The sequence below is a fragment of the Rhamphochromis sp. 'chilingali' genome (assembly GCF_963969265.1).
Source record: "Rhamphochromis sp. 'chilingali' genome assembly, chromosome: 14".
Classification (NCBI taxonomy): domain Eukaryota; kingdom Metazoa; phylum Chordata; class Actinopteri; order Cichliformes; family Cichlidae; genus Rhamphochromis; species Rhamphochromis sp. 'chilingali'.
In genome coordinates, this window is record NC_137941.1 from 29,499,750 (window position 1) to 29,510,161 (window position 10,412).

Below are 10,412 nucleotides of genomic sequence, written 5' to 3' on the forward strand. Positions count from 1 at the left end.
CCCACTGGCCAGCTTTCAGAAATGTAAAAGGGGGGTATAAGTTTTGTTCCTACTGGTAAAGACATCCCCTATAACTATTCTCACTACACCAGAGTAATAAGTAATAGTTAAACAACCAAAGTTCCTACTTTTTTTTTTTTTCAATAATATATAATTTTTGGGGGGATTTTTGCTTTTTACAGTACATATAGAGATTTGTATTTTACATTTGCTGCATTTCACATTTATTCACAAATACACATTTTTCCAAAGGTCTAGCATCTATCCTGAACACGTCTATCAGTTTGTTTTTGCCGTCATTACAATTGGAGATATGATTACCTAATACCCCGTTCATAACTGAAGATGTGAGGATCCATTTTATATTGGAGCTATTCAGAGGATTACATCACCTTTTTTCAGACGGAGCAACACGCACCATGAATAACTACAGACATGATGGCTGCCTGGAATATCAATCTGGGGTGTGAATGCTAAAATCTGACAAGAGAAACATGATCCGCCTTTGGCTCTGATCCCAAGTGGCAGACACCCAGTCCACTACATCTATTTACTGAAACATTTTTAATAACTACGCAAACGTAGTATAAATAAATGTTCTTATCTTAAAAAAACATCCAAAATTATACAGGTAAACATAAGATTTTTAGATAACATTACAATGCAGGTATACCAGCAAGTAATCGAAAGTAATATAAAGCAAACAATAGAAAATAATCTTCCTGTGTCCGTGTCCTGTTTATGTGTAAAAATAAAACCGAGTCTAGGTCGGGTACTGCAACAGGCGTAATTAGAGTGTACAGGAAGTGACATGCAACAGCTGCTTTGAACATTTTAATAGATAACCTGTTGAAAGTTAGACTTAAACGAAATTATAAACAAATACATTTAACAGGTAACCTTTTATATAATAATAATTGACATTAACATAATAATAAGAAATCCCCTTATGGCCCAAATGTGTTGCAGTTTAAGTAGTTTACTGCGCAAATAAAAATGAACGAATGAATTAATGAATGATAGGTGCTGTAACACAACACTACAAAATGAAACTGCTGAGCAGCTTGGGAAATATAAAGGCGAAAGCTAATGGCGAACTCGCCTACAAAAACTACTACTCCCAGCATTCTGCGTGGTTTCCTTTCGCGCTTACCGTAGTTCAACACTTCTGAAGACAAGCGCTTCCTCTAATGACTTTATAAGTAATTTGCAGCCGTTTTCTTTCGCAATGTGACTTCTGCTTTTGCTACTTTTGAAAGGGTAAGTGCAGAGCTTCTGTGTCGCTATAAGAGAGAAAAAGTGAGCACTGTCCTCCTCTTTGGTGAACTTGTGTTAAACGTGCTAAATTGAATGCTAGTAGACTGTGTTTCAGTCTCCATGGCAACGGCCTTAGTTCCGTCTGTGTTCGACGGCGACTTAATAATTAAGAAAAATGAAGGCGTTAATAGTTGTTTAAACTTATTCCAAATTGTTTAACCCTGTCACGCATAGTGGTCACAACAGTGGACAGCTATTCAAAGTCTGTTTTCTTGTATTTGTGTCAGTGTTGATGGTATACTTGCACATAAACCACTACATTGGACACTGATGTGTCGCTCCATACCCTGCCACCCACTGGTCAGCAAGGTTTCCACCTACGTGGACATGTAAAAAACTCTTTGAATAGTACATGTTTTAAAAAAATGAAGTTCAAAAATCTTTTTTCATGCCCTAAAGATGAATAAAAATACTTTCAAAAGAAAAAATCCTGATTGAGGTTGCCATAATTCATGCATGAAAGGGTTAATAATACTGATTCGTTTTTTTTAAGGCGAGGGCATAGGCAAATAGCTTACACGCATTTATTTTATTTTGTTTTACCACCGTTTTAACATTTTCATTATTTTTTAAAATGAGAACAAAAAGTTTACTATTTTACTTTTTTTTTTTCCATTATTACTCAGTCTCAGTGAGTTTGTGTTTCATCAGCTAAACTGTTTGCCCCTCATATTGTCTTCCAGGGGCAATGAACGACTATGAGGTTATCAGACAGATTGGGCAGGGTGCATTTGGAAAAGCCTTCCTGGTCAAAGACAAAGGGGGAGGTGGAAACACACAGTGTGTGGTCAAAGAGATCAGCCTCAGGAAGGTACAGCAGCATAGCTCAGTTTCACTACCTGCAGTGCTGCCTGGGATCAGGAAAACGATCACACTATATTGCTCTCTGTGACTTACACATGCATTCAAGCAGCTTTGTAGTGTCTCAGCTTTGTAATGTATGCTTCAAGCACAAACTAAGCTTATCTAATATACAGGCACCAGCTTAATTTGAAGTAGAATCAGGTTATGGTAAAACAACTCATATTCTGCAGTCAGTATAGACTAAGACAAGTCTTAAATAAGCTGTCTTTCTCACTGTGTACATTAGATTATGTCTTTTGTATGTCACTACAGCCCTTGAGACATTCTACATCTCTCAGCTAAAAATTGTGTTGCTTAAGTGTTATTTGTTACAAGAGTAACTTCAGTAAATAATATACTTACATTGAAAAGCACTGATGATGAATGGTTAGTTGCAGCCCAGATAAAACCATTAGAGCTCAAGTGATCAATTCTAAACTATATTTAGTGCTTATTTAGAAGTATTTTTCCCAAGAACACATTACTCCTTTTATTTTTGTGTGTTTTGCTGCTCAGATGTCAGCAAAGGAAAAGGAATCATCCAATAAAGAGGTGACGTTGCTGTCAAAGATGAAACATCCAAACATTGTCACCTTCATCCGGTCCTTTCAAGGTATGTGTGGGCTTCAGAGTAGAAGATGTAATGTATCAGTTTATATCAGTGTTAAAGTGTTTTCTGGATGTCTGTATAGAGAGAGGCAGCCTTTATATAGTGATGGAGTACTGTGACGGAGGAGATCTGATGAAGAAAATCAACATACAGAGAGGAGTTCCTTTCACTGAGGAGCAGGTATACCTCACCCTGGCCTTAGCTATTTGATAAGGCTGATCAGATTTTCCTCACTGTGATAGTTTTGCACTGAAATATGTTCACAAACACACTGAAGGACATTCAGTCTCTGTTATTACTGCACGCAAGAAATAACAGTACAAACACACATCGATCAGACATAACATTATGACCACTGAGAGGTGAAGTGAATAAGACTGATTATCTCTTCATCATGACACCTGTTAGTGGCTGGGATATATTAGGGAGCAAGAGCCCTCAAGGTGTAAGGTTTGGAGAAAAATTGTGATGGCTAGATGACTGGGTTAGAGCATCTTCAAAACTGCAGCTCTTGTGGGGTGTTCCTGGTCTGCAGTGGTCAGTACCTAATCAACAGTGGTTCAAGGAAGGGACAGTGGTGAACCAGCTACAAGGTTATGGATGCGTGTGAAGAGCGAAGGCTGGGCTGTGTGGTCCAATCCAGCAGACAAGCTACTGTAGCTCAGATTGCTTAATGTTAATGCTGGTTACATACAGTGGCTTGCAAAAGTATTTGGCCCCCTTGAACTTTCCCACATTTTGTCACATTACAGCCACAAACATGAATCAATTTTATTGGAATTCCACGTGAAAGACCAACACAAAGTGGTGCACACGTGAGAAGTGGAACGAAATCATACATGATTCCAAAATTATTTTACAAATAAATAACTGCAAAGTGGTGTGTGCATAATTATTCGGCCCCCTTTGGTCTGAGTGCAGTCAGTTGCCCATAGACATTGCCTGATCCCTAATGACTAAATAGAGTGCACCTGTGTGTAATCTAATGTCAGTACAAATACAGCTGCTCTGTGACGGCCTCAGAGGCTGTCTAAGAGAATATTGGGAGCAACAACACCATGAAGTCCAAAGAACACACCAGACAGGTCAGGGATAAAGTTATTGAGAAATTTAAAGCAGGCTTAGGCTACAAAAAGATTTCCCAAGCATTGAACATCCCACAGAGCACTGTTCAAGTGATCATTCAGAAATGGAAGGAGTATGGCACAACTAGTGATGGGCAGATGAAGCCCCATGAAGCACTGAAGCTTTTCATCCAATTGGTTCACCCCAACGCGAAGCTTCATGAAGCTTCATTTGCTCTAGCAGGACACCTACTGGACGTAAAAATAATAGCTGGTATGAATTTGAAGAGTGTGGCATTTTGCACACAGCCTGTAAATGTCAACAACAAAAGGAGTGTGTAAAACATCTATATTGTAGTGATGGCAGTATACTGTGTATATTTATGCTGGCAGTATGGAAAGACAATAAAAACAAAGCACAAATTTAAATATCACACACGTCACTTATTGCATTGTATGATATTGTTATATCATTTAGTAACATTACAGCATGCTATAGTATCATGGCATTTGATGGCTCACCTGGTCTTGCTCCACAATCGGTGTTCCCCTTATTCTCATGCAAAGCTCTGTAGTGCCTAAGCATGGATGAGGTGTTGTTGTTATATCCCAGCTCCCTGGCACATAGCAAACACCTCACCTTGTACAAAAGTACAGACAGCCTAACATAGGTTTTATTGCACCATCAGTATTATGAAAATCCATCTTCTGTGGAAATTCACATACCTTGTTGGGAGGAATAAGATCAAAATGTTCCCACACAGGGGAGGACATCCTCCTCTTCCTAGCTGGCTCCATTCTCTCCTGACTTTCTCTCCTCACTCTCATAAACCTCCAAACTGTCTCCAAACTCTCACTAACCGCAACTCTCCATCAAACACCCACATTTTGGATGAAGTCTGAGGGGTTTATATCGCTCTCATAGCTCGCGGAAAAAATTCGAACCGCTTCATGAACCAGTCACGTGGTACAGCCGGGAAGCGAGGCTTCGGACGTCATCATTTTCAGCTCCTCCCATAAATGAAGCAAGCCTCGATACGCGCTTCGCGGAAACGCCCCCTCATTACTCGACACACGCTTCGAAGCCTCGATACAGAACGTCCCATCACTAGGCACAACTGTAAACCTACCAAGACAAGGCCGTCCACCTAAACTCACAGGAGTTTGCAGCCAAGAGGCCCATGGTGACTCTGGACGAGCTGCAGAGATCTACAGCTCAGGTGGGGAATCTGTCCATAGGACAACTATTAGCCGTGCACTGCACAAAGTTGGCCTTTATGGAAGAGTGGCAACAAGAAAGCCATTGTTAACAGAAAACCATAAGAAGTCCCATTTGCAGTTTGCCACAAGCCATGTGGGGGACACAGCAAACATGTGGAAGAAGGTGCTCTGGTCAGATGAGACCAAAATGGAACTTTTTGGCCAAAATGCAAGACGCTATGTTTGGCAGCATCATGCTCTGGGGGTGCTTCTCTTCAGCAGGGACAGGGAAGCTGGTCAGAGTTCATGGGAAGATGGATGGAGCCAAATACGAGGCAATCTTGGAAGAAAACCTCTTGGAGTCTGCAAAAGACTTGAGACTGGGGCGGAGGTTCACCTTCCAGCAGGACAACGACCCTAAACATAAAGCCAGGCCAACAATGGAATGGTTTAAAACAACATATCCATGTGTTAGAATGGCCCAGTCAAAGTCCAGATCTAAATCCAATCGAGAATCTGTGGCAAGATCAGCTGTTCAGAAACGCTGTCCATCTAATCTGACTGTGCTGGAGCTGTTTTGCAAAGAAAAATGGGCAAAGATTTCAGTCTCTAGATGTGCAAAGCTGGTAGAGACATATCCTAAAACACTGGCAGCTGTAATTGCAGCAAAAGGTGTTTCTACAAAGTATTGATTCAGGGGGATGAAAAATTACGCACGCCCCACTTTGCAGTTATTTATTTGTAAAAAATGTTTGGAATCATGTATGATTTTCGTTCCACTTCTCACGTGTGCACCACTTTGTATTTGTCTTTCACGTGGAATTCCAATAAAATTGATTCATGTTTGTGGCTGTAATGTGACAAAATGTGGAAAAGTTCAAGGGGGCCGAATACTTTTGCAAACCACTGTAGATACATAGAGCATCACAGTTTGTTGTGTGTGGGGCTGGATAGCTGCAGACCAGTCAGGGTGTCCGTGCTGACTCCTGCCCACCACCGAAAGTGGCAGGAATACGCACGTAAGCATTAGAACTAAACCATGAAGCAATGGAAGAACGGGGTCTCATTGGACAAATCATGTTTTCTTTTACCTCATGTGGCTGCCCGGGTGTGTGTGACTCACTTACCTGGGCGAACACCTGGCAATAGGATGCACTATGGGAAGAAGGCAAACCAGTGTTATGCTTTGTGAAATGTTTTGCTGGGAAACGTTGGGTCCTGTCATCCATGTTGATGTTACTTTTATATGAGATACCTACCAACGCATTATTGCAGACCAACCGCACCATTGAACCAGTACTCCCGGATGGCCTTTTCAGCAGGATAATGTGCAACAAAACAAAAATGGTTACAGAAATGGTTTGAGGAGCACAACAAAGGGTTTTAACATGTTAACTCGGCCTCGGAATTCCCCAGATCTCAAACCAATTGGACATTGATGTCTCTGTGAGGCATCAAAGTTTGTCCAGCACATCTGGATGTGCTGGACAAACAAGTCCAATCCAAGGAGCCCTCACCTTGCAACTTAACAATTAGAAGATCTGTTGTTGGCATCTTGCTGACAGATACCACAGCACACCTTCATGCCTCGATGGGTTGTTAGGCTGAGTTGTTTTGGCAGCAAAAGGGGGACCAACACAATATTAGGCAGGTGGTCACAATGTTATGCCTAATCGGAACATTAATTGTGGAGGTTTTCATTTATATTCTTCATTAGGTGGTAATTTGCTCTCTATCCATATGAAAATGTCACAGTAATAAAACAGTTGCATGTTTCTTAGATCGTCGACTGGTTTGTTCAGATCTGTCTGGGCCTCAAACACATCCATGACCGGAAGATTCTCCACAGAGACATCAAAGCTCAAGTATTTAACCTGCTTCACTACAGCCTGCAATTACATATAAAGCTAATTCATTCAAAACAAGCTGTTCTGTCTGTGTTCAGTATTTGTAAACTATTTTGAACTTTTCAACAAATTACACAAAACAGGTGGCCTTATATAGTAATGGTGTTTTTTCAAATAATAGTGATCAAACTTGCACATGCATTCACCTCCTCATGAACAGTTATATGTTTTTATGATTTACATATAGATTTTGGACTAAGATGTGAAAGAAATGCACGAGACCTGTTATTTATTTCTGTAGTCTGTGTCCTGACAACAACCAATGTAAGTCTGATTATCATTTTTAAAGACAAGGATTGTGATCACAGTCACCTGTCAGAACCAAACTGAACAAGTACCATCACTTTACCTGAGCTTTACAATGCAGAGTTTACATCATGCATTATATTCATTATTGGACATTTACGTGGTAAACATTACCCACAGAGACTGAGGTTGAGTTTTATAATTATCTAGTGTTATCATTGCACAGTATTGTACAGCTGAACTGTCCTGAGGTCAGCTTTGCATTGAACAAAGACCTTGCTGTATGCCAGCTCCAAGAATATCTCAAAACAACTGACCACAGACTACTCATGGCCATCACTGTCTATCATCAGTCTTATCCGTTTACACACACACACACACACACAATGTTAGTGCCATCCTTGTTGAACACAGACATCCTTTCATTCTTGCTCTCCCTCTGGTCTAGAATATCTTCCTAACCAACGGAGGGATGAAAGCGAAGCTGGGTGACTTTGGAATCGCAAGAATGTTGAATAAGTAAGTCAGTGTCATCTTCACACACACACACACACACACACACACACACACACACACACACACACACACACACACACACACACACACACACACACACACACACAGACAGTGCAGCTGTCTGTCGCTGAGCCCTCTGTAAAACATGGATGACTTCCAAACAACTGATTATCATTCCACAAACCGTCGTCCCGGACATGTAAACAAATGGCTGTGGAAATAATGGTCTGTCTGTAGTTTTTTTGGCTGCTTGCAGAGAATGATAAAAACACATCCATGTCCTGTAAATAACAGTCTGTGCATGCAATAATTTTTAGACATGACTGAAAATAGCAAACATGTTTAAAATGTTTCAGCAATTGGACGTTTGATGAACATTTGGGCAGAAAATCATGGCTCGCAGAGAATGAGTCCTGATGCCGAAGAATATTCTTTGGCTGATTTTCATGAGAGCCACCAGCAGGTTTTGATTTACGCTTTGTAGGAGTTCAGCCAGCTTCCACTTGTACGACTGACATTCATTTATCCTTTAGCTTCACTTCAAGATCACTATCTGGTGTTTTTCATAGATTTGCAGGAGAGCTGAGAGAAAATACAGAAAAAAAAATAACTACAAATTAATTTTTTATTCTATAAAAATATATTTTACTGATACACAAAATTAAATTAGCCAGACAACTCTACATCTCTGAACTGAAAACCAGTTTAATACTGCTTTTCTATATTCATCCACTGACAAACTACTTAATCTCTCCAAAACCATACCAACTGAATTTCTTTCAATAAATAAATGTGACAAATTTCTTTCTTTCTACAAGAGCAATGTTCATGATATCATAGGTAATATCTTAGTCTGTTACAGTAATTTACCTAGCAATGCCTCATATTCTCAGCTTTAAATTTTAAAGATCAGGAAGGAATTATTCATCAAGTCCTACACCTTGTTCCTTGACTCCATTCCCATGAAACTATTCAAATTTGTAGCTCATGTTTTACAAATCATTTAGTCAGTATCAATAGTTCTCCACATACTGGCATCTTCCCTGTTTCTCTAAAATATGTAATAATCACACCACTATTTAAGAAAAATAATATTGACATAATTTCCCTTTTCTAATATTTTATTCTTCCCTTTCACAAAATTTGGAAAATTTGTTTACAAACAACTGAGTAAATATATATTTAACAGTCTTTATGATAAGTACCAATCAGGGTTCAAATCCACTCAGAGCACAAAAACGTATGACGCCTTTTGTATGGCCTGCTTTAACAACGTACTAACCTTATTTACAATCAATATTGTATGGATGTAATAATGGTGCTAAAGATACAGAGGGCTGTTAAAAAATAAAAAGAACATCAATAAACATCAATAATGGCTCACAAAGAGTCTGAGTTTTAGTTCTATCTGAACTCACTCCTGCTTTCAGCACCACGACATTCTAATTCAAAGGCTTCATGACACAGTGGGTTTACCAGGTCAGGTTCCTGATTGCATGGATGGATGGATCCTCAAGGCTCAGTCCTTGGTCCATTGCTGATTAACCTTTACGTACTCCTACTTGATACTATCACGAAGAATCATAAGATATCCTCCCATTCTTATGCAGATGACACATAGTTGTGCTTATCCTTTTCCTCTGATGAACTAACCTCCATTCACAAACTAATGAGCTGCACTGATGACATTAACTGCTTGATGTCTGGAAAGTTTTCTAGAGCTGGATAGAAACAAAACAGAAATATTTGTTGTTTTTCCAAAAAGTCAGAGACAGAAAATGCTTTCGTATTTATCCACTCTGTCTCTCTCAGTGAGCAAGTCTGGAGTCTTTCAGTCATTCTGGGTTTCAGTTTTGATAATCGCATCAATATCGTCTCAAACTGACTCTGAGAAATTGGTCCATGCATTCATATCGAGTAGGATAGATTACTGTAATGCTCTGTTTGCCAGATTATCCAAATCATCAGTAGGGTGACTTCAGCTCATTCACAATGCAGCAGCCAGAATCCTAACAGGTACCAGGAAATGTCATCATATTACCCCAGGGCTGAAAGCACTCTGTTTGGCTCCCAGCACAATATAGAATAGCCTATAAAATGCCATTACTTGTGCAAACCATGCTTCTTTAATGGCAGTCCATTAAGCTTAGTTGCCAATTAACTCGAATGTGTTTTTCGTTTTTTCCCCAGTAACAAAATACAGCAGATAATTAAAGTAATGGTTCACATTAGACGGATAGGGGAGAAGGCTAAAAGCTCTTATATTAAAGCTTTTGCAAAACTTGCATTTACATGTGATTTATTTTCTAACAGCAGAGTTTGCTCTGATAATCCAGTTCTTCAATCTCAGTGCAGGCAATGTACGGTAAATGGACTTATTCTTATATGGCCCTTTTCTACTCTCCTGGAGTACTCAAAACAATCTATACAACATGCTAAATTCACCCATTCACACAAACACTGGTCTAAACACCGTGTCCCAATTACTGGTGAATATACGCTCACCAACCACTTTGTTAGGTGCACCTCAAAATCTGATGATCTACTGGGATTTTCCCATAAAAACAATTCATAAAAGAGAAAATAACCAGTGAGCAGGTGAAAATGGCTAAAAAATAAACACCAGACTTACGTGTTAGTCTTTGTAAAGAAGAGAAACAAGTTTTCTACAATCTAATTAGCCAGTTAGAGAACTTATGATACATATTT

At 39.5% G+C, this 10,412-nt stretch overlaps 1 protein-coding gene across 3 annotated transcripts in view; it reads left to right on the forward strand.

The window, feature by feature from the left end:
- Positions 1-1,141: 1,141 nt before the first annotated feature.
- Positions 1,142-10,412, forward strand: part of LOC308410026 (serine/threonine-protein kinase Nek5) — a 22,632-nt gene continuing 13,361 nt past the window's right edge. For 2 of the 3 annotated variants that reach the window (XM_080903094.1, XM_080903096.1), the window contains exons 1-6: positions 1,142-1,260; positions 2,001-2,128; positions 2,677-2,773; positions 2,853-2,950; positions 6,816-6,899; positions 7,636-7,706. In XM_080903094.1, coding sequence (XP_080759220.1) covers positions 2,006-2,128; positions 2,677-2,773; positions 2,853-2,950; positions 6,816-6,899; positions 7,636-7,706 — 473 coding nt within the window. In that variant the 5' untranslated portion in view covers positions 1,142-1,260; positions 2,001-2,005. The remainder of the gene's footprint in view (positions 1,261-2,000; positions 2,129-2,676; positions 2,774-2,852; positions 2,951-6,815; positions 6,900-7,635; positions 7,707-10,412) is intronic. The other variant, XM_080903095.1, reaches the window with a different exon arrangement.